At 43.5% G+C, this 24,247-nt stretch overlaps 5 protein-coding genes across 5 annotated transcripts; 2 read left to right on the forward strand and 3 right to left on the reverse strand.

Moving 5' to 3' along the window:
- Positions 1 to 7,391: 7,391 nt before the first annotated feature.
- On the reverse strand, positions 7,392 to 7,649 carry BJ212DRAFT_1283121 (uncharacterized protein; the record flags this gene model as incomplete). The annotated part of the gene is made up of 1 exon (XM_041331731.1): positions 7,392 to 7,649. A coding segment is annotated over one exon (258 nt), but the record flags the coding sequence as incomplete, so codon positions are not given.
- A 307-nt stretch (positions 7,650 to 7,956) lies between these two features.
- Positions 7,957 to 8,523, reverse strand: BJ212DRAFT_1283150 (uncharacterized protein; the record flags this gene model as incomplete). The annotated part of the gene is made up of 2 exons (XM_041331738.1): positions 7,957 to 8,397; positions 8,461 to 8,523. Coding segments are annotated over 2 exons (504 nt in total), but the record flags the coding sequence as incomplete, so codon positions are not given.
- Positions 8,524 to 9,370: 847 nt separating this feature from the next.
- On the reverse strand, positions 9,371 to 10,065 carry BJ212DRAFT_1303819 (uncharacterized protein; the record flags this gene model as incomplete). The annotated part of the gene is made up of 2 exons (XM_041333488.1): positions 9,371 to 9,406; positions 9,433 to 10,065. 2 exons carry the CDS (start codon positions 10,063 to 10,065, stop codon positions 9,371 to 9,373), a joined length of 669 nt encoding a protein of 222 aa, XP_041187527.1.
- A 2,980-nt stretch (positions 10,066 to 13,045) lies between these two features.
- On the forward strand, positions 13,046 to 13,888 carry BJ212DRAFT_1283026 (uncharacterized protein; the record flags this gene model as incomplete). The annotated part of the gene is made up of 1 exon (XM_041331721.1): positions 13,046 to 13,888. A coding segment is annotated over one exon (843 nt), but the record flags the coding sequence as incomplete, so codon positions are not given.
- A 661-nt stretch (positions 13,889 to 14,549) lies between these two features.
- BJ212DRAFT_1303821 (uncharacterized protein) lies at positions 14,550 to 15,842 on the forward strand (the record flags this gene model as incomplete). Its single annotated transcript, XM_041333489.1, has 5 exons — positions 14,550 to 14,763; positions 14,822 to 15,030; positions 15,086 to 15,256; positions 15,309 to 15,441; positions 15,739 to 15,842. The coding sequence occupies 5 exons, from the start codon at positions 14,550 to 14,552 to the stop codon at positions 15,840 to 15,842; spliced, it is 831 nt and encodes a 276-aa protein (XP_041187529.1).
- Positions 15,843 to 24,247: the final 8,405 nt, after the last annotated feature.

Below are 24,247 nucleotides of genomic sequence, written 5' to 3' on the forward strand. Positions count from 1 at the left end.
TTTGATGCCTGTGACCCCATCCAATGGTGGGCAGGCCGCTGCTCACAGTTCCCAATTCTCTTGTGTTTGGCTCGTGATATTCTTGCTATTCCTGGTAAGTTAAACCTGCTCAAGCTATTGTCTGTAAGTATATTAATCCTCCACACATCATACAGGATCTGCTGTCACTGTTGAGCACATTTTTTTGGGTGGCCATGACACTATTTCTCTTCACCGTGCCAGCCTGCAACCTAACACTATCAGGACTTTGATGTTAGTCAAGCAATGGCTGCACTTAGCTTGTAATGCCATCACAGTAATTGACTGACCCATACCATGGTTGTATTATGTAGCTAGCATGATAACTCGATTTTTGTCATCTCCCATATGTCTGTATAGCTGTCTGTGTACCCATAAAGCGACCCATGTCATACTGTCAAGGGTTTTTAGCAAGCTGTATGTCATATGGTATGATATGGGTGGTACCTGTAAGGCCACCATAACTTGTACGGTCATAACCATATATGGTTATGGCACATATTGCAGTGACCTATCTCCATATTATACAAGTGAACGGATGTGCATAATATCCCATATGATACAGGCCAGTGGACCATGGGCCAAAGGTAAAAATATCCCTGACTATGATGGATGGGCCAGGAGGGATATTATTCCAAATGGAGGTGGGTGGGCCCATGTGGGGGATATGTACAGTAGATGAGTGGGCCAATGGACATGAATATTCTATAGACAGATGGGCCGAGGTAGTTGGATATTATGTAGATGGGTGTACCAATGTAGATGTGTATCAGATAGACAGGTATGCCAAGGGTACTTGTTATCACATACACGGGTGGGCCCAGATGTATATTATATTAGACAGGTGGGCCAAGGGTGTGATATAATATATTATATCAGACAGGTGGGCCGAGGGTGTGATATAATATATTATATTAGACAGGTGGGCTGAGGGCGACAATATATTATATTATATGGGTGGGCCAAGGGTGTGATATAGTGCATTATATTAGATGGGTGGGCTGAGGGCGACAATATATTATATTAGACAGGTGGGCCAAGGGTGGTATATAATATAGATGGGTGGGCCCAGGTGAATGATAATTGTAGACATGACAGAGCTTAGGTAGTTGTATATCATCAATATCAAAGGAGGTAATAATTCAAAGTCAGAGCATGGGAGAGTTCTGGAGGAGTACAGGAAATACTCAGAGGAGTTCCCACTGCACAGGAAGTGGAGAGACCCTAAGGTAATATCTCTATGGGAAACAGGATGGACAGATAGGAGGTCTGGAGGACTGGAGGACTGAACATCTGGAGGACAAGATGCCTGGAGGTACAAGGAACAGGATGTCTGGAGGTCTGGAAGGAATAGGGGCTACATCAGATGAAGTCCAATGTAGAAACAGAGGTAGACTACCCTAAGGTAGAGTTGGAGAGACAGGAATTGGACCTAAGTCCAGAAAGAGGGTAATTGCTGGAAAGGCAAGGCTCTGGCCTAGGGAATCAATCCCTAGGCCTGATGGATAGGACAGAACTTAGGTGGACCAAAGTCTGGGAGAAGATTGGGCAAGTCTAAGTTGATATTCAGACTGAGGACTCTACAAGAGTTGTACAGGGGTTATATACTAGAGGATCAGTAAGCAATGGAGTAAGGCTATGTATGAGCATGTGGAAACATATTAGTAAGTGAGATGGAACATAAGTAAATGAACTCGGAGATGAAACTAGTACAAAGGTCAATCAGGAAGACAGAAACAGAGGCAGCTGAGAACCGGAAGGGGGGATATGCCTAAATAGGGTTACATGCAGAATCTTGGACAGAGGGTGGGAATAGGTCCGGAGATCTGGAAGGCAAGGTGGAAACAGGACTGAGATATGTGAGGTGGTGGATGTAGTCTGGAATCTGAGAGGAGGTAAAGTCCAGATGTCTTGCTGGACAGAATGTGCATATGGTGGACAGGATAGGGTTGTACAGATCAGGCTAGTAGTGAAGATCCAGAGCTCCAGAGCTCAGGGGTAAATCCATAGCAGGGCTAATCCTGCTGAGGTGTGGAGCACACAGTGGAAGGATCTGGGCATGAGTGGGATGTGGGGTCTGGAAATAGGCCTGGGAGGCGTGGGAATATTATGGGATCTAGGTCCGGCATACAGGATATGACAGTATGCAACATGTGAATTTTTCACTACACAAATCACCAAGTATCGAGTGCCAAGACTCAAAACCTGAAACTTGAGAACCAAAAACCAAAAACCAAATCTCAAAGAAATGCATATAACATGAATTTTTTTTATTTCATTACACAATTCACTGAGTGTCGAGTGCTGAAGCCTGAAACCTGAAGCCCAAGACTTGACACCCAAAATTTGAAAACCGAAAACCAAACACCAACTCTTGAAAAAATGCATATAACATGAATTTTTTTTATTTCATTACACAATTCACTGAGTGTCAAGTGCCAAAGCCCGAAACCTGAGACTTGACACCCAAAACTCAAAAACTGAATCTCAAAAAAATGTATATAACATGAAATTTTTTTATTTCATTACACAATTCACCAAGTGTCAGGTGCCGAAACCCAAAACCCAGACATATGTTTTGTAGTACCAGAGACCACTGAAACCTGAAACCTGGTACTGCTGACTTCTGAGTGTTGGGACTCAGGACTTGGTAGTCAATATAGGCAAATGATGATGAAATAATGAAAGTTGTAGTCCAAGTCAAGGTGAGTGTCTTGGTAGTCTTTCCTTGTCAATTGGTTATCATTTGACCAAGATATAAGCTAAAGAAATCCAAAACATCGGCAATAATGAAAAAAATGACAATCATTGTTATGCTTAACTTCCTTAATGAAGGTTGTAGTCCAAGTCTATGTGAGTGTATTGGTGGTCCTACTGAGTGTTGGTACTTGAGACTTGGGAATCAGTACTTGGTACCAAGGAGTCAGTAGTCAGGAACTTGGTACTCAGTTCTGATACTTGGTACCTGGGAATCAGTAGTTTGGTACTCCAGCCAAACAGTTTGCAGTTGATTTTACATGTATTCCCATGAGCCGCAGCACTTGCAGGCATATTACATACATACTTCCAGACCTGGAATTTTGACTAGCATTCCAGATTTCTACATACTTAGTTAAGTACCATGCAGATGCATAGGATACCTTACCATTTACCACCTCTCCTTACCTCTCTAGAGTCTTGGTCACTAGATACTCCTGGTACTTTGGTGTACTTTGGAATATATCTTTTCACTCATTTTCCAGACCCATATTTCAGAGACTTTGTCTCCCCTCATGTTATCACTCCCTCAATAGTCTCTCCTTTGCAAATACCTTGTCTATACCTAGTCCCTTTGCATTCCCTTTGCTTTTCCTTAATTTCCAAACCTCATTTTACTGTACCCTTTCCCTTTCCCGCTCCGGCCAAAGGTTCCCACGCTCTGGCCAACACTTTTTACCTCTGGACTTGTCATTTCTACCTTTGGGTTACCTTTGCATAGCTTCATGTTTATTGATATCATAACTACTAACACTCATCTAGTTGCAGATCCCTCATGTGTCCAACATTCTTGCTTTTGCAGGTGAAGCAGCTAGGCAGATGCAGAACCATATAGAGTAGAGCTGTTTTATTACACTCTGACTTGTTGTATGTTTGTTACATTGGTACTTAGTAGTCAAGACTCAGGAATCAATATTGATGTACTGCTTACTGAGTGTCAGGACTTGGTAGCCAATCCAATTCCCAACTTTATTTGACCCCCTGAAGCACCTTACATCACATGATGTGAGTAGCAACAGACAGAAGACTGCAAGAGATGAAAAATTCAGTCTGAGAACAAATAGACACATTATAATATGTATCTGCGAGAGATGGAAGACTATGGTAAATGTTTGTGATTGCAGTAAGTGAGTGTAAAGATAAAAGAATGAACATCAATGGTGAGACTTGCACATTATGTCGAGATATCTAACATAACAAGCCTGTGATGTGATCAGAGACCTGGAATAACTCCCATATATGTCCATTATAATAGCCCTAAAAGCTTAGAAAGATCCATGAAGGATTGATGTAATGACAGGCAAAAATAACATATGTGTGAAAAGTGACAATAGGCATCTTTTTACACAAAGTCACATTTATGAATGATTCTGGCCAAAGATTTCATGTAGGATAGATTGTAAACTACCTAAGGAACCCATGCTGCCTACTGCCCTGAGGGTAGGGGGTGGGTGGAAGGGATGTAGTGAAAATATGAGTTGACCCAGCATTAAAGTCCTACCACTGCTCAACTGACCATTTTCGATGCTTTGGGTCTTTGAAGTTTCCCACACTCAATTTCTTGTCTATTCCACTTCCTCAGCACTCAATTCTTGGTGGATTTGTCTGTAAATTTATGTCTATGATACTTGATATATTTTAAATATACTCCAGGTTTCTGATTATTAAGATTCAATGTCTTGAAGGTATGGCCCCTTATCAGTAGAAATGGCAAGCATACACACTAGCTCACAACTCCAGCCTATTGTGAGCTGATCTTGGTCATAAGAAGCAAGAATATAAGCTATGCTTGTTATATATTAAAAGATTGGATCATGGATGCAAGGGCAAGATACTGAAAATCGTGAAAAATGTCAAAAGTGCAATTGTCTATGCTTTGTTTCTGGAGAAGGATCATGTGTGTCCTGGGCTGGCTATATGATATATCTACTCCAAATATGCTCAGGAATAGACTCCCTACTGTCCTTGAGGTCTGGTCCTGCAGGGAAAAATACCCAGGGAGTGAACTACCAGGAGAGGGGGAGGTACACTATACAATAAAGGATTACCCTATGGTCCTGAGCTCCTGATACATTGTTTCTATTGCTGAATAGATGATGGGGATATAATTTCAGAGTCTATATTCACCTAAAAATAAACACATAGGAACATCTTTTGTATTTTTATGGATACATGCTATATCCATTTAAGTACCAAATCCCAACACTCGATAGTTGGTAGTCAGTATTCAAGCTCCAAGTGCTAATATCACCTACCAATATGTTCACCTTGACTCAGACTACAACTTTCATTTTTTTCATTATCCCCAATGTTTCAAATTTCTTTAGCATATATCTTGATCAAATGATACCCAATGGACAAGAAAAGACTGCCAATACACTCACCTAGACTCAGACCACAACTTTCATTGTTTTCATTATCCCTGAGGGAGAGTGATTTACCAATATCAACTACCAAGTCTCGACTGCTGAATCCTGAGTACTGAGTCCCAACACTTGGTAGTCATCATTATCACCTTGGCAGTGATATAAGTCCCAAGTCCTGAGAACCCACTATCAAGACCTGAAACCTGAGTTCCAAACCCAACCACTGAATACCAAGGGTCAGTACTCAGGACTTGGGACTGTTGGCTGGAGTACCTGACTACTGATTCCCAGGTACCGAGCATCAGAACTGAGTACTGGGTGCCTGGCTACTGACTCCTGGGTACTGAGTACTGATTCCCAAGTCTCAAGTACCAACACTCAGTAGGACCACCAATACACTTATATAGACTTGGACTAAAACTTTCATTAAGGAAGTGAAGCATAATAATGATTTTCATTTTTTCATTATCACCGATGTTTTGGATTTCTTTAGCTTATATCTTGGTCAAATGATAACCAATTGACAAGGAAAGACTACCAAGACACTCACCTTGACTCAGACAACAACTTTCATTATTTCATCATCATTTGCCTATATTGACTTATCAAGTCCTGAGTCCCAACACTTGGAAGTCAGTAGTACCAGGTTTCAGGTTTCAGGCTTCAGCACTCAACACTCAGTGAATTGTGTAATGAAATAAAAAAAATCATGTTATATACATTTTTTGAGATTTGGTGTTTGGTTTTTGGTTTTTGAATTTCAGGTGTCAAGTCTTGAGTTTTGGGGTTTGGCACTCAACACTCAGTGAATTGTGCAATGAAATAAAAAAATTTCATGTTATATACATTTTTTCAAGATTTGGTGTTTGGTTTTTAGTTTTCCAATTTTGGGTGTCAAGTCTCGAGTTTTGGGCTTCAGGTTTCGGGCCTCGGGTTTTGGTACTCCACACTCAGTGATTTGTGTAATAAAATAAAATAATTTCATGTTATATACATTTTTTCAAGATTTGGTGTTTGGTTTTTGGTTTTTGGTTTTCACACCTCAGGTTTCAAGTCTCGAGTTTCAGGCTTCAGGTTTTGGGCCTCAGGTTTTGGCACTCGACACTCAGTGATTTGTGTAATGAAATAATTTTTTTACATGTTATATACATTTTTGTGAGATTCAAGTTTGGAGTTTTGGGTGTTCGGGTGTTCAGGTTTCAAGACTCAGTGATTTATTGTGAATGAAAAATGGATGTGTTGCACACTGGGTTTTGGGCTTTCAGGCTTTGGTACTTGGTGATTGGTGAATGGCAGACATGGTGTATTCAGGTTTTCAGGCTTTGGGCCTTGGTGGTCGATGGTAGGTATATGCACTCATATAGTGGGTATGTACTCCATGTGCTCAATTCTCTGGTACCTACATCAGCACACTGATTCCTATGTTATCCAACTATCTCAGCCCAGTTATGTTTATTGCACTATTTACCTGGGCCCACCTGTGTATATGATAACAACTACCTGGACCCACCCAACATGAAACTTTGGGTGTCAGCATTTGGTACTTGGCATGGTGAAGAGTTTTGAATTTCAATGTTCAAGTTTCAGGTTTCAGGTGTTGGGTTTTGGTACTTGGTGAATGTCAGACATGGTGTATTCAGGCTTTTGGGTTTCCATGGTCAATGGTAGGTATATGCACTCATATAGGGGTATTATACCAATACCTCGGCCCATATGTCTAAATGATATGTATCTGGGCCCACCCATCTATATGACATCCCCCTATGTTGGCCTACCCATCTATGTAATATACCCTACATCAGCCCACCCATATATATAATACATATTTCACCACCCCATCGGCCCACCTGTCTATGTAATATACCCCCACCTCAGCCCACCCATCTATGTAATATACCCCCACCTTGGCCCACCCATATATATAATACATATTTCACTGCCCCATCGGCCCACCCATCTATCTAATATACCCCCACCTCAGCCCACCTGTCTATATAATAATATCTGCCATACATCTCTCTTCAGCCCAGCTGTCTATAATATATATCTATCCTACTCTACATATTGCCCAGATGGGCCCACCCATCTCCATCAGTAATAATATTTCTTCTGGCCCATCTGCCATCATCAAGGATATACATAACATCGGCCCATAGTCTGCTGGCCTGTCTTATATGGGATATTATGTAGGTTGGGTGACCCATATAATATGGAGTTTGTCACTGAAGGGGCTCATTATGGTGGCCAGCCCTAGCTTTCACCTGAAAGCACCATCACATCAGCATGTGTTTTGGGGTTAATAGTATTGTATTTGCACCTCATATCATAAGTAGTATAATGCACCTGCATTGTCTGGACCGAGTAGAGTGTATTGTTAGGAATGATGACCATGTTGCATTCTTTGTCTGTGAATATGTGATCACAATAACTGATGTCCAATTTCTTTAGCCTATACAAAATGTGATCCTGAAGCTTTGGGATGAAGTTCTGAAGGCCATCATAAGCATCAAACTAAGCCAGAAAGGCAATACTACTTATACCTCAACAACTGGGTCACCATCATTTTCCTGGAGTATTGTGAACAACAAGACTGGATTGCGATAGAATAATGGCCCTTGGACACCAATGGAGCAGGAGAATTGGCTGGAGATCCATCATTTGAGGAGATAGTACCTGCTGCTTCAGCAACTCACCATAACACATGGCATCTGCACTCATGCTTCACTAGCTGTTTTGGAGTGTTCAACTTGCTAGTTATGGGATAGAACACTTTCAAGGCTCTGTGCACCAGTTCTCCCTAGCCAATAACATAGCTTCAGATGCATCCTTGAAGGGTAGAAAAAACGATGCTTACTATCTGTGTAGTGAATGAATCTGTAGTCCCAAATAGTTTGATCATTTGCACATAATCACCCATTGCATGAAACTTATAGGTGCTTAAATTGAACCTTTTGACCCTTGGTCCACTTGATTCAGAGGAAGCATTAGTGAGTCCAGCACATTGGGCGAACCTTTGTTGGTGAGCTGCCTTCTCTTTTGGCAGCTCCACAGTATCAAAAACAGTGCAGGTAAGGTTGCAGAACTTCCATAACTGCCTCAAGAGATTCTTGAACATTTGATCAAGGAATCCAAGGGTTGACTCTGAATGAGTTCTTGGCTTGGCCAGGGCATGCCACTGTGTGAATCTGTATAGAAGAGACTGCACAACCACATCATGAGGAGTGGGAAGCAACCCTTTGAACACAGGTATTGCACACTAAATAAAGGGCATCAGCAAGCTACATAGATAACTTGAATAGTAGAGCAAAGGGGCAAAAACCTGCAGGATGTCTTCAAAGTCCCAAGCGGCCAGTCTTTTCATCTCCAATGTGTCATTTGCAAAGATTCAGATTACCTCATTACTAAAAGTTGGAACTTGACGAAATCTGATATACAATATAATTTGCTTCTTATTATGTGATAGGAACATTAAAAACACACCATGTACCTAGAGTCTAGGATTGCGACTAGCTTCTCTCCCACTGGTAGTGTATAAAGGATCCTGACAAGGTGAGTGAACAGTGCCTTCCAAGTTCCCAACTCACACTCATGCATAAAGTCTACAACAAGCATGCAAAATGGGTCAAGGCCAAGCCCACCAAGCTTCTGGACAAATTTATTCTGCAGGTTGCTTGTCTGAGCCAGTACTACAGAGCAGGTGGTGGAAAAACTTAATAGCACAGGTACCCACAAGCCCTGTCTGAGTGTTTCTTCAACCCTCATACCATCTACAGTATTTCCCCAGTTGTAGATATATTCTCATGCCTTGATAATGTTGGTCTTGATGTAAACCCGAAAATCATTTGCATGGCTCTTCATATCCATAAAAAGGCCTAGAGAAGCAAACATGCTCTTTGGTGTGAGGCATTGCGGGCAGGGGTATGAGCCCATGTCTTTTATAGTAGTGATCAAAACCCTGAGACATGTTGAGTGATACCCCTATTGTTAAAAACAGACTCAGAACGCACTTCTCTGGATAATTGGCCAAGTATGTGAATATACGAGGAAAAATTCAGTGAAGCACTCCATCAGCACATTTTAATATAATACCATGGCAGCATGCACAAATAAACTCTTTATCTAGTAAGATATCCCAGCAGGCGTGAAACAGCTTGCATCAATAGTGGGTGTGAAGGGCAACCATGCCACTTTTCAATATCTGAGGCAAGTTGCTCAGAACATTTTTGATCTTATCCAGCAGCTGATGCACAAACATCAAAGTGACACTTAAAGGTACAGTAGAAAAACTCACCAACAGTAGAAATCCCACAAGGTGACATGCACTGGACTTTGGTGTGGAGTGAGTGTACTTCATCAGATTTCTGAAGTACATATAGAGGGGCCAGGCCTTTGCAGTTCCAAAATCTGCAAGATGTGTGGCATCCAAGAAAAACATGAGACCAGCAACCACCCATTCCAGTGTGCATCTGGGCTCCCTTGGGAGCTTCTGCACCTCATCTTGGGTGTCCAGCCATGAGTCAGAAGTATAGAGCTCGTTGTAAATACGCTCTTGGTGATTATCCAATGGGTCCTTCCATAGATGCTTGAAAGGGGAAAGATGAAATGCACCTGCTTGGATGTCCATGAAAGCCAACCGAATCACTTTGATGAGGGGGCAAAAATGTAACCCTGAAATGGAAAAAGGTCTAGCTTCATCCTCCCTCAATTTCATTGGAATCCAGATAGTGACACTAGCCTGCATCCAGTCATACAGAAATTCAATTTTATTTCCTTTGGGGTCATTGTCCATCTCTTGTAAGCTCTTCCTCACTGAGAAGTCTTCTAGGTGCTTTGTGTTAAAATCCTCCTGTAGCAATACCCCCTTGATGAGATGAGCAATTTCAGTCTCAGATTTCTGGTTGCTGCCAGAATTCATCCAAGACATGAGTTGATAAATCATCATGTTAGGGAAAGGATAGGGAGCACATATTGCAGTGACCTATCTCCATATTATGTGAGTGAACAGACATGCATAATATCCCATATGATATGGGCCAGTGGACCATGGGCCGAAGGTAAAAATATCCCTGACTATGACAGATGGGCTGGGAGGGATATTATTTCTGATGGGGATGGGTGGGCCCATCTATGCCAATGTTATAAATATCCTCGACAATGGCAGATGGGCCAGGAGAAATATTATTACTGATGGAGATGGGTGGGCCCATCTGGGCAATATGCAGAGTAGGATAGACATATATGATAGACAGCTGGGCTGAAGAGAGATGTATGGCAGATATTATTATATAGATGGGTGGGCCAATGGGGCGGTGAAATATTTATTATATATATGGGTGGGCTGAGGTGGGGGTATATTAGATAGACAGGTGGGCCGATGGGGCAGTGAAATATGTATTATATAGATGGGTGGGCTGACATAGGGATATATTACATAGATGGGTGGGCTAACATAGGGTCATATAGACAGGTGGGCCCAGATACATATCATTTAGATGTATGGGCCAAGGTATTGGTATACTATATGGACATATGAGCAATGCTGTTGCACTAGTTTTGATCCGAGTCATCAATGACATTCAGACTCAGATCCTGTCAACGTCAATCAAAGTCAACACAGCCAAGTGCCCTGTTGACTCGAAATACAGTGATACCTCAGAAGATGGTCCATAGATGTAAGAGCCAAGGTATTTGTACAGCCAAGCACCCTGTCGACTCGGAATCCAGCAATACCTTGGAAGACGGTCCATAGATGTAAGGGCCAAGGTATTTGTATACAATATGGACATATAGGCTGAGATAGTGATATATATTATATTGATGGGTGGGGCAAGGTAGTTATTATCACACATAAACATAAACCTGACACCTGAAACCTGCAACTCGAAACTTGAACATCAAAACAAATTTCAAAACTCAAATCACTGAGTACAGTGTACTACTGGTACCTTTCACACCACTGGTGCATTTCACACTTGTGCTAAAACTTCATCAATTATTATTATTTTGTCCTGCCACTTGAGCCATGCATTAAGAAGCATGTATAGAAGTATAATACAAAATTACAAAGAGATATGTAAAGTGTGTAAAAGCTGGGGATGGATTCAGTCAAAGAAATGGTACAGTTGTGCTGAGAAACAACTTTTGTACCAGGCCCAGCGCAATGAATTCACCGAAAATCGCCTGTATATGTAGCATCATTTTAATCAGCCAGGTATCCTGCACAAAATATCTCTACAGAAGGGAGTGATTGGGTTGAAATTCCATGTTGCAAAAGGCATTTTGTGCAAAACCTGTTTCAAGTGTGACAATGCATGACAGCTCACATCAAAGACATGTCGTGCGTCTGGTATGCTTCAATTCTTATAGCCCACACCCTACTTCTATCACCACATAAACTAATTTACCGACTCTAATGGTATTTCATGCCTTGTCGGATCATGTCAAGCGGATCAAGCAGCTGTGCACACAGAGCAACATATTAGTGCAGGCAGTTCATGCATATTGTGTTGAGCAAGCTCAGCCAACAGGAGAGAAGAGAAAGGGTGTTCGGACAATTGCAGAAGAATTTGGTATTCCTAAGCAGTACAAGACTATACTCAATCATGCTACAGGCAAAACTCAGCCCCTCTCAGAGCACATGACTTCAAAACAGAAGATATTAGCTGCCAAGGAGCATATTATGGTCCACTTCCTACTCGAGTCAGCTAAATGAGGCTTTCCCCTCAGTCATGAACAGATTGAGAACTATACCAACACAATTATTAAGAGGCAGAAAGGAGAGAGCTTCGAGCCTGCAAAGGACAAAGTTGGACATCAGTGGGTTTTTTGGTTCCTCAACCATCACCACAATAAGCTACAGACACACTGGGGAAAGGGCCTTGATACTCAATGAGCCAAGGCCTTAAACCCTTCAAATGTCAATCACTGGTTTTCATTAGTCAAGGAACACATAGTCAACAAGGGCATCCAACCTGAAGACATCTATGGCATGGACAAGAGTGGCTTCCTGTTGACAAACACTTAGTCATGTCGTTGTGTCGGGGCACGAGGAGCCAAGCTACAGCACACTGCAGGATCTGCAGATCGGGAGAATGTGACAGGGATTGTCACGATCTGTGCTGATGGCACTGCTCTCTGCCCGACAATCATCTTCAAAGGTCAAAACTTCATGCAGAAGTGGGGGGACAATAATGTTGCCCATGCCTCGTGAGTCTCAATTGACAACTGCCCTACAGCTCACTGAATTTCGGACAAGTCTCTGTCATTCACCCAATGGGTGGACTGATGGTGAATTGTGCCTGGATTGGATGATCAATGACTTCAATCCACAAACAAAAGAGAAAGCTAGCAGACGAGCTTGTGTGCTCCTCATGGATGGACATAGCTCACATTTCACACCTGAGCTCCTCGAGTATGCGATGGACAACAATATCACCATCCTCAGATACCTGCCACACTGTACTCATGCCCTGCAGGGCCTTGATGTTGTGTGCTTTGCGAGGATGAAAGCTAGCTTTAATGAAGAAGTCAGTGCATTTGAAGAAACCCGACGACGTGGTATCAAGAAGGCAGACTTCACAGGCACATTCAGACGTGCATTTGTCTGTGCATTTACTCTGGACCTTGTTAAAACAGCATTCTGTGTCACCAGTATCTGCCCATTTGACCGAAATGTCATCACAGCTGATCAAATGAAGCCAAGCAAGGAGAGTTCCACTTGTAGCACATTTCCACTGCCCTATTCAAGCCTGACATGAGCAGTCCTAGCTGCATTCACAAATTATCAGCCAACATCACTTGAATTATCCCCAAACACACACAAAGACACTCAACCTATTGCAGGACCATCTCAATTCCCTGGAAGCCATGAATCACTAAGCTCAGCAGTTGCGACAAAACCAAATACCCCAGATTCGCCATCCCGTCATCACTATGACAGCAAAATCACTGATACCCCCTCAAAATGTATGTGCCTGATGACAGCTTCGCTCTCACAAACATCATCTTCATTCCTTGTATCAAAGACATGGATGTCAAAAGGTCAGTTGATCCCCGCACCAGTGTTCAAGAAACCACCAGTACTACCAGAGCCAGATTGGAGCTTGTTGATTGCAAAACAAGCTTCAGGAGACAAGATGAGAGATATTGAGCACTGGAAAACTCATTGCCTGGACCTCGAGGAGGCTCTCCGGCACGCAAAACACCAACTTGCTACACGTGAACAAATCAATGCAGGCCAGAATGCACAGATCATAATTCAAGATCTTACCTTACGAAAACTCAATGAGACCCTCAACACAGGTGACAAGAAAGACACAGATCGAGTCAAACTGTATCCAAAGGGGAATGGGCGTCATATGACAGAACACTGGTTTATTGATGAATTGAAGGAGGATCATGCCAAGCGTGCCAAAAAAGTGGAAGTGAGAAAACAAAGAAAAGCAGCAAGAGATGTGAGGTGTGGCGAGGGTGTTGAGCTGGTGACACAGTGGAATGAGATCAAGGAGAAACATGCAGCAGCTGTGAGGGACTGGCAGGTCAAGTGCGAGCACTTGAATGTAGAGGGTGTGAGAAAGAAAGATTGGCCAAAGAAACCAAAATGGCCACTAAAGCCCAAGCGAGCACCACAGCAGGCAGTTGAAGCAGATTGTGATGATGAAAATGGTTCAGGGCTGGTGGCTGAGGGTGTTGACAAGCAAGAACATGGTAGTTCTAGTAGCGAGTCCTCTGATGAAGAGAATGTGTGAGCCAGGTGCGAAATGTTGGTCACACTGTGAAACATACCGCATTTGTGTGACATTTGAGCACTTGATATTTTAAATCATCAAGCATGTTCAACATTGCGAAAAAAAATAAAACATTGCATTGGTAGTACTATTTAGATGCCTAATACTAATTCTGGGTACTCAAATTGTTTAAAACAGTAGTTTACATGCCTTGACTTGACAAGTGTGAATGTGGTGTGAAAGGTACCAGTAGTACACTGTACTGAGTCCCAAAGCCCAAACATTGAAACCTGAAACTCAAAAGTCATAAAAATGTATGAGTTTCATAGGTAGTTGTATATCATCCAAATCAAAGGAGGTAATAATTCAAAGTCATCTAATGATGAAGGTCACAAGTGCCAGAAAATTGAGCACCCAGTACAGACATGAACATGCAGCACCAACCACTGAACATTGAGTGAAGGGTACCGAGATCTGAGGCCTGGGTCTTGACAAACAAATATCTGATATCCAGCACACTTCCAATCATCTGGTATTTCATTTAGCAATGAATGATAACACATCTTTGGAAAATAACATCATGTGAGGCTCCCTTATCTGATCCTCACTATCTCCACCCCCTTTAACTCCAAAGTGTGGACATGTAGGATTCGGCATCCAATTTTCCAAGATCAATTCCATCATGACTGTTTCTTCCATTTCCGATATTGAAATAATCCTCTGGTGCACTTGGGCCCTGACTGTCACTCACAAGGCATGTGAATATACTGAATGGAAATTCAATGTAGAGAAGACAGGAGGAGACCCAGTTATACCTTCTCCAAACCTAGACATTGATCTGGTGATGGCTTGTGATCAATTGGTTGATCACCTGATAAAGGCATATAAAAATCCCAGTGGGTCTTCCTGCAGATTCAGAAAATTGGTTTTATCAGTCAAATTGCTTCATCACAGTTCAGATGCAGATCAATGTTGCAAGATATAGCAAATTGATCTCCCTGAAGGACACCAGGCATAATGAAGAGAGAGAGGAGAAGTTGCTTGAGAGGTGTCCTCCTGGCCATGAGGGCACAAAGTTGGTTGAGATACCTGCCACAATTCTTGATGCATCCAGTGCCATCATCGCATGGTATGTCCCAGACACCCCAACCAATGCCACCCAGGTGTGTAATATATATTGTTACTCAATGGATATTGAGCATCAAATGTTGCCTACAGAAGGAAATTTGGGTGGCCTCTGATTTGCTCACTCCAATCCTCAAAAAAAGTGTCAAGCTTGATAGCAATTGGCGAACTAATCAAGAGTGGTTCAAACCAAGCTCAGAAAATGATGTCTTAACTCCTGGATGCATCAATTTGTCTCTGGCATGGTTTCAACAGGGGCATGAGGTAGGATCTGATGAGATGGTTATTCTGGTAGTTGAACTCACAAATCCCCTAGAATCTGTCGGATCTGGAGGCATCTGCATCACTGAAGGGGGCATCCTCTGAGAAGATCCTCAAAGCCATTGCAAGGCCAGCAGCCATTGCAACAGTGGCACTCAGGGTGATGCATCCTGAGCAGTACTGGGCAGGTTTGTGAGCCTTTTCAAGCCTTGGAGAAAAGGCAGAAAGCAAGGAACTGCCAAAGATGTCAGAGACTCTCCAGTACTGGGCATCTGTATTTAACAGCCTGTCTGTCATTTCCAATCGGGAAACCCCCAATCATTGAGACCATTTATCTATTCCTGAATGCTTCAACATTCTCACTACCATGGGGAATTATTCTAATGCTTGGATGAGTATGCCAAGCCTTCAGCTGGAGTTCAGGTACAATCTGGGTTGCATGATTGTGTTTTCCAGAAGGATCATGAGACATGGGGTTCATGCAGTGAAAGGGGATTGGATTGCTTGGGCATGGCATATGAGGGATTCCATTCATGTTTATGCTGGGGTTCTGTCATGTGGATGGGCTAGGGTGGATTACAAACAGTGAAAGATCAAACAAGTAGAAAGTGTATTTACCCATGTTAGTACATACTGTCAAATACCAGATATTAGATCTCTGGATCTCAAATATTTGGGCCTTGATATCTGGATCTTGATACTTGCTATATTCAGGATTTGATATTCAGAACTCAATATTCGACATTCAGTGCTCAATGCTCAATATTCAATACTAAATACTCAATAGTAGACATTCAGAACTCAATATTCAGAATTCAACATTCTATAGTCAGGTCTTGAATATTGACACCCAACTATCAAATACCAAATACCAAATACCAAGTCCCTAATATTGAATATTGAGTCCCAAATATCAACACCCAAATATCGAGTCCCAACTATTGACACCTGAATCTTGAATATCGACACCCAACTATTGAGTATTGAATATCAAAACCTGACTCAATAGTCAGGTCTTCATATTCAGGTGTCGATATTCTGGACTCAATATTTGATATTAGGGACTCAGTATTTGGTATTTTGTCATATCCCATATGCCAGACATAGATCCCATTATATTCCCACGCTTTCCGGACCTATTTCCGGACCCCATATCCAACTCATTCCCAGATCCCCTTCCACTGTGTGCTCCATATCTAAGCAGGATTAGATCTGCTATGGAATTACCCCTGAGCTCCAGACCTCTGGATCTTTACTACTAGCCTGATATGTACACCCCTATCCTGTCCACCCTATGCACATTCCATCCAGCAAGACATCTGGACTTTACCTCCTCTCAGATTCTGGACTACATCCACCACCTCACATATCTCAGTCCTGTTTCCGCCCTGCCTTCTGGATTCCCAGATCTCCGGACCTATTCCCACCCTCCGTCCAAGATCCCACGCCTATCTCCATTTAGACATCTCCGCCTTTCCAGTTCTCGGTTATCTCTGTTTCTGTCTTGCTGATTGATCCTTGTACTAGTTTCATCTCTGAGTTCATTTACTTATGTTCCGTCTTACTTACCAATGTGTTTCCACATGTTCATACATAGCCTTACTCTGTTGCTTACTGATCCTCTTGGATATCCTCTAGTATATAACCCCTGTACAACTCCTGTAGAGTCCTCAGTCTGAATATCACCTTAGAATTGCCCAATCTTCTTCTGGACTTCAGTCCATCTGAGTTTGTCCTTTTCCATAAGGCCTAGGGATGGATTCCCTAGGCCTGAATTCTGGACCTTTGGATTTGTCCCCTATGTCTCTGTCCCAAGTCTAGAGATTGCTTCCCTAGGCTGGAGTCTTGCCTTTCTGGCACTTACCCTCTCTCCAGACTTTGGTCCACTTCCTGTCTCTCTGACTCTACCTAAGGGTAGTCTGCCTCTGTTTGCTTCTACATCAGACTTTGTCTGATGTAGCCCCTATTCCTTCCAGACCTCCAGACCTCCTGTCTTCTGTACCTCCAGATGTTCTGCCCTCCATACCTTTGGACGTCCCATCCTCCATACCCTCGGACATCCTGCCCTCCATACCTCCATGTCCTGTCCTGAGTACCTCCAGATATCTTGTCCTCCAGACCTCCTATCCTTCCATCCTGTTTCCTGTAGAAGTGTTACCTTGCAGTGGGAACTCTCCCACACTCCTCCAGACATTTCCCACACTCCTCCGGAAGTCCTCTAGCACTCTCCACCAAAGTAGCCAGTCTCCAGAAGTCCTTCAGACTTCATCGGACCATCATCAGACTTCCTCTGAAATGAAGGGCACATACTCAGGTAAGGGGCACAGCGTACGAGCTGAGGCCAAGCCCCTCTGAGTCAGTCTCTCTCTCCCTTGAGCATGGTTCTTAACATATTTGGTATTTGGTATTTGGTATTCAATAGTTGGGTGTCGATATTCAAGATTTGGGTGTTGAAATTCAGGACTTGATATTTGGTATTTGGTATTTGATAGTCATGTCTCAATATCTGAATCTCAATACTTGATACTCAATATTCACCATTCAGGTCTCAATATTCGGGACTCCACACTTGCAACTTGATATACTGGGTCTTGACATTCAATTCTCAATACTTGAATGTCGAGACCTGAATCTCAAATATCAAGAGCTGACTATCAAGGAATTCGACATTTGATATTTGGGTCTCGACATTTTGAACTCAGTATTTGGAACTTGGAACTTGGTATTCAGAACTCGGTATGTGGCACTTGGTATTTGGTATTTGATAGTTGGGTCTCACTATTTGGTATTTGGTATTCGATAGTCTGGTCTTGATATTTGGGACTCAATATTTGGAACTTGGTATTCAATGGTCAGGTCTTGAGATTTGGTAGTCCATGTTCAGGACTTGGTATTTGGAACTCAGTACTTGATGTTTGGGACTTGGTATTGGGGACTTGATATTTGATAGTTGGGTCTTGATATTTGAATCTCAATACTCAATACTCAACATTCAAGATTTGGGTCTCAAGATTCGGGAGTCCACATTCACAACATGATATATGATTGTCTGGACTCGATACTTGATATTCAGTATTCAGGACTTGGCACATAATGTTAGGTTAGATATTTGGAAGACGGTATGTCATTTTCATGGAGTTTGGACATCAACATTCTGAACTCAAGGACTAGCACTACTCTCCTCTGCCTCTCTTCAATCTGGTTAGGATGCTGGTGTACACTTCAATCTCTGCCATTTTTCACTGATACCCTCTTCTTGCTCCTCAACCAATGTCTGGAGGCGTTCTCTAAGCCACCTCAGTCCCATCAGTGATGGAACCGAGGTGTTATCCACCTGCTCAGGAAGAATCAGACCATTGTCCTCAACACCACCCTAGAACAGATTAATCATCACTCAAGGAAATTGTTCATAGTTCTTACTAGCCAATGCTGGTAGTGAAAGACACAGCAACCCATTACCTGGTCCCATTGCCATAATTCATCCAGGATTGCAGTGTGTCTGATCCACCATGGAGTATCATAGCCAGATATAATCCTGGAGGGATCTCCTGGATCTGCAACATCATGAAAGAGACATAAGTGGGATGAAAAGATGTGGTCCGGAACCGTGTTCCAGGTGAGCTGGGGAAACAACTGAAGAATATGAGCGACCAGGTTTGGAATAACTGAGATGATGTGCCTTGCAGCTGAGTACTGCAGAATGGGTGTCACAAAAATCTGTTGGAAATCTCAGCATTGACCACCGCAGTCATCAGTCTCTTACAGCGATCTCCCATTGCAGCCTGGCTTTGAAGTGCATGATCCAAGCAGCAGAAGGCTCCTCGGTGTTGGCAGCCTCTGTCTGATATTGGGAGATCAATGCTTGGATGTGTGATGCAGCCATTGACATTGTGGCTGCAGTATCTGCAAGACCGAGTGTGAGGGTCAGTATTCATTGCTGGAATCCATGGCATCAGAAGGGGATGCAGGAGGAGTTTGCAATACAGGCATGGCTAATGCAGGAGTATGATGCTGGAAATCACAATCACAATGACAGTTGGTTCAGATGTGAAGATATGAGCCACCAGTTGATGGATAAAAATTTTCAAACTCCAATGTTGGTTGATCCAGGCATTTCCTGAGACTAAAATGTTTGGGTTGAAGTAGCTGTTTCATATCATTGGCAAAAAAGTTCATTCATCTTCAGCAGCTATGAACCTGCTCTGCAGGTCTTGAAATGCTGCCTGGGCATTCTGTGTCAGTAATGAATACATTTGGGATTGCCTTCCCAAGTAGCATGAATGACCCGGAAGGTGTTTCACCAATGATTCCTGCATCCTGTCACCCCATTGGGTTGCTTTCCACAAGAAAAAGTTACATGTCCAATCCATCTCCAATTGGACCAATGTCATTTCTTCCTTCCATCAATCCCATAGGGCCTTTGCCCGAAGCCAATGAACTCAGTAAACTTCAGATGGGTCCCATCAGCTGAGCATGGGATACATCAAGCATGCCTGAACTCACATTCCTCATTCCACGAGTGATCTGGACTCCCCAGGTCCACATCGATGAACCAGAACCAAGTGAGGGACTTGTTCTGCTGACCTTGGGCATTTGGATCACTCATGGCAGTGCTGATTTTGAGCTGCTCCCAAAGCAGTGGTTTGTATTTCTGAAGCTGGTCTTGCCTCAGCTCAAGTTGCATCATTTGCTTCCAGGTCTTTGTATATATACTGGCATGGAGGGACACTGCCTACTGCACCAACATCACCTGGGACCAAGCTTGAGTTTTCAGGGCTTGAGATTTGGCCTGCCTGACCGTTGTTTGGAACAGGATCACCTTGTTGCACAAGTGAATCCGGAGGTTGTGAAGGGCATCATTGGCCTGCCCTTCATGAAGTGACATCTCCAGCGGAATCAGATTCTCTGCCATACAGTGTCTGCTTCAATCTACCCTGAGGTTTGATGGCAATGGGATAACAGTGAGCTCGGGGGAGTTTGCCCATGTATCAGATGTGTCAGTGAAATCTGCTTGGTCATTGTTGAGATCATCAAGAATGTCTACATTCAAGTCATCAGGATCGTCATCTGCATCAAATCCCTCTCCTAGATGTGTAAGAGCAGACTGAGTGAATCCATCTATCTGGCCTTGGAGATGATCACGTTGCTGGGTGATGTCTAATCTCTGTGTCTCTGTAGTTCTTCTTCCAATTCTTCAGAGCTTGACAACCAATGCAATTTGAGCCTCTTCAATTGCCAACCCCATTGATATCCATGTTGCCACTGATCTGCGAGCAGGTGCTGCATTACGGGCATTACCCTCCTCTAGCAGTCTAAGCTTGATCTCCTTTTTGCTTGGTGCTGAGTGCAACAATTAAGTCTGACTTCGATGTAGCCAAAGTCAACTTACCCTTCTTGATATTAATCTCATATACATCCATCACTGCAGGATCATTTATTCTGCTGGACTGAGTGATCCTCTCACTGGCTAACCATTCTTTGAAGCTGTGGGTGCTGCTTCATCAAGTCTGTCAAAAGCCTTTTCACTTTCGGCGATGCCATTCTTTGCCTGCTTGTATTTATGACAAAGAGTCCTTTTCATGCGGATCATCTTGCAGAAATTGGAATCATTCATGTGATAATCAAGACATTCCTTTCGATGCAGGGATGAAATTCCCTGAGCAGCAGGGGAAATCAGGTTGAGATGCGACCATAGGGTCTCCATGATCTCACCATTGATCTGACCGATGCCTTCAATAAAATTCGATGCATATCAGACATAGCAGCTGTCCTGATGTCCATGGACATGCCACAACCTGATTCCAGGAATGATGGTCAATTCCAGAACCATGTTGAGAAATCAGCTTCGATCCACCTGAACCTGAAAGTGCTTGTTGTATTGACAGTTGATGTCATAGAAGGTGACAGCCCTGGTTATGCCTTCCATGTTGTGCTGGGCAGCCTCACAAAGGGCATAATCCATGTTCATTTGTCTGCAAATGATGCATCGTTAACTTGTGAATGTAGAATGGCATGGTTGGCTTGCCTTTTGCCTTTCTGAAAATCTACCATCGAGTGAGAGACAAAGCAACCATGTTGGGCACAGGCAACTCCCCCCATACCTGTGGACTCCAGCTTGTGCTGAGCCACATTTGCTTGATTCACCCCCAGTGATTGTTGCAGCTTGATTTTTCCAAAGTGTCAGCAGCCTCCGCAAGATGGGTTTTATACCTGTCCTTTCCCACCATGAATCCAAACCCATTGGAAAGCCACACTTCATCAAATGGCTTGATGGGATACAGGTGTTTGGCTTTGAAATTTCCGTCCATAACAAATGACCAGGTGTATTTCCAGCTTGGAGTTGTTATTATCGCTGAGGTGACTTTGGTATTGAACTAGACTCACTCATCAAGTGATTCATCCCCTGACAAGGATATGTTAATCCCAGGCTGAGGACATGCAGGGCAAAACAATGTGAGATCTCCTGCATTTGGGTTGTTGGAACGATGGCCAAATCCATTCCATTTCATGGCCTTCAACTGCCTCCACTGTCGAGTGACTCTCATGAGCTCTCTGTATTGGTCCTTGCCACATGCTTTGTCAATATAATGTCCTTTAGATGTTGGAGATTTGGCATTACTGGAACAAGATGTGGAAACATGCTTGAGGTCATTTGCCAGAGCTTGCTGTAATAGTTCATTGCTGAGGTGCCACATTCAAGGTTGTCCAATAGAAAATCATCAAGCACCCTGAAGGTGAATAAAGTCTTCTGCTTTGTTAAGGTCATACTCAAGGGATAACTGGATCTGAAGGGCTTTGGCCTCAGCTCATGCGCTGTGCCCCTTACTTGAGTATTGCCCCTTATTTCAGGAAGGCAAGACTAATGTGTCTGGAAGGTTGGACAAGTAGTGTAGCGGATCTGGATGACTTCCGGATGAGGGATAAGTATCGTAGGGCTAATCCAGAAGAATCCAGACTAGAAACTAACGGTAATGGACTGTCGGAGACAGAGGCGGATATGGATAGACTATAGGAATCAATCCTAAGTCTCGGAGGGTGACGAGAGTAGAGATACTCAAGTCTGGAGGACAGGAATGAGTAGAACTAGGATGATATTCAAACTGAGGTACTACAGAAAGTTACAGGAGGTTATATACTATAGGTATCTAATGGAATGATCAATCAGCAGAGTCCGAGGCTATGTACAAAGCATATGGATGGTCTATTGGTAAGTAGAAATGGATCACAAATGATGAAATGGAAATGAAACATAGGTAACAGATCAGGGAGCAGGACAGATATGTGGATAGCCAAAATACCGGAGTTAGGGGATTACCAAAAAGAGACAAGCGCTGGTTGTGGATTTGGATGAGTTGTGGACCGGATTGGATGAGTGGACAGGATGGATGACGAGATGTTGGAGGGAGATAAGATGTGGATCGGATCTGAGATGAGATAAGGATCGGATCTGAGATCTGGATATGTGGATATGACAGTATCCCCCCTTTAGGGCTGATCCCTAGAGGCACAAGATCTGACGATCTGGACCAGACAATATGAGGGCGAGAATTGATGGAGAAGCTGATGGATGGAGTTTGTGAGTTCGGGTTTCCACAGATATACAGATGCCAAAGTGTCCTAGGTCTTCCTTCCTTTCCCTTCTTCACCCACATATACTAGCTTTTGAAATATCATGTCTGGCAACAAATCCAGTGGTCAGAAATCCACTAGGAAGACTCTTGCGGAGCTTCAGCGCCAGATGGCACTCGCGGAGGCTGCAGCTCAGAGAGAGGAAGAGGAAGAGGAGCAGAAGCATCAGGAAGCAGAGTGGATGCATCAGGAAGTGGAACGGAAATGTGAGGAGGAGAGGAAGTGGATAGAGCAGTCCAAGCTCTGGGTAGCACAGGAAGAGAAGAGGTGGAGGGCTGAGGTGGCCAGGAGGGTGAGTGATGCTACCTCTATCAGATCCAGAACTAAGGGGTATGCTAGTCCCAGTCTGCTTCTATGTATGGAGCTCAGGATGCTCCCTGCACTCATTGTGTCAATAAGAGTAAGACATGCTCCTGGGAGGATGCTAAGTCTAATGCACTGATGAGATATTCCTTGTCTTGGACATCCGGAACTGGGTGTACTGATGTCTGGATAGATCAAGTCTTGCGACATCTGCAGGATTGATAGGGCCTCCTGTCCTGGAAGTGCGGACAAGCCCAGGGAACTGAGGTGGAAGAGGCAGTGCACTGTGGTGACTCCATCTCCGAAATCCAAGGGTAAGAGACACCAGAGGAGCCCTACCCCTGAGGAACCGGAAGTGGAGGAAGCCTCCAATCCGTGGACTGGAATAGAGACAGATTAGGGGAGTGTGGAGTATGATGACCAGGCCTGGGTTGCTGCTACCAACAGCATAGTAGCGGAACTGGCCTGGACCAATGGGCTTCTCCAGGAGAGTATTGGAGCTGCAGAAGGGAGTAGGTTGGTGATGGAGTGGATGAATACTAACATGGAGGACTTCATCCAGCAGCAGAGGGACTTCCAGTCCATTCTCCTGGAGGGGATCCGGAACAGGTTCCGGATTGCAGATGCCTCTACTCCAGATGATGCTGACAAGGATGTTGAGGAGGAGGCTGGAGGATCTGGAGGAGACATGGAGACTGATGGATGAGGAGCTCAGTATCCAAGTCCACTGTGGCCAAGTTCATCAAAGAAAGTCACACAGACAAGGAAAACTTCTGTGAAGGGCATCCACCCAAGCTCACCTTTACTGATAGGAGGGCTATTATTCAGCATATCACTACAGGAAAGGCTGATAATGCTGTCCAGGTCACCTATTACATCAATTCCACCATCACATTCACTGTCTCTTCACACACTGTGAGAAACATTCTCAAGACAGCTCATCTCAGGTCAGTAACAAGGAAGAAAAGGCTCTCCTCTCTATCACACATATGCAGAGAGGACTAGCACCCTTCTTTTTTCACATATATACCTTGCCATCTGACCCAATCCTATTTATTGTGG

This window comes from Suillus subaureus (assembly GCF_016647635.1).
Source record: "Suillus subaureus strain MN1 chromosome Unknown BJ212scaffold_49, whole genome shotgun sequence".
NCBI lineage: Eukaryota > Fungi > Basidiomycota > Agaricomycetes > Boletales > Suillaceae > Suillus > Suillus subaureus.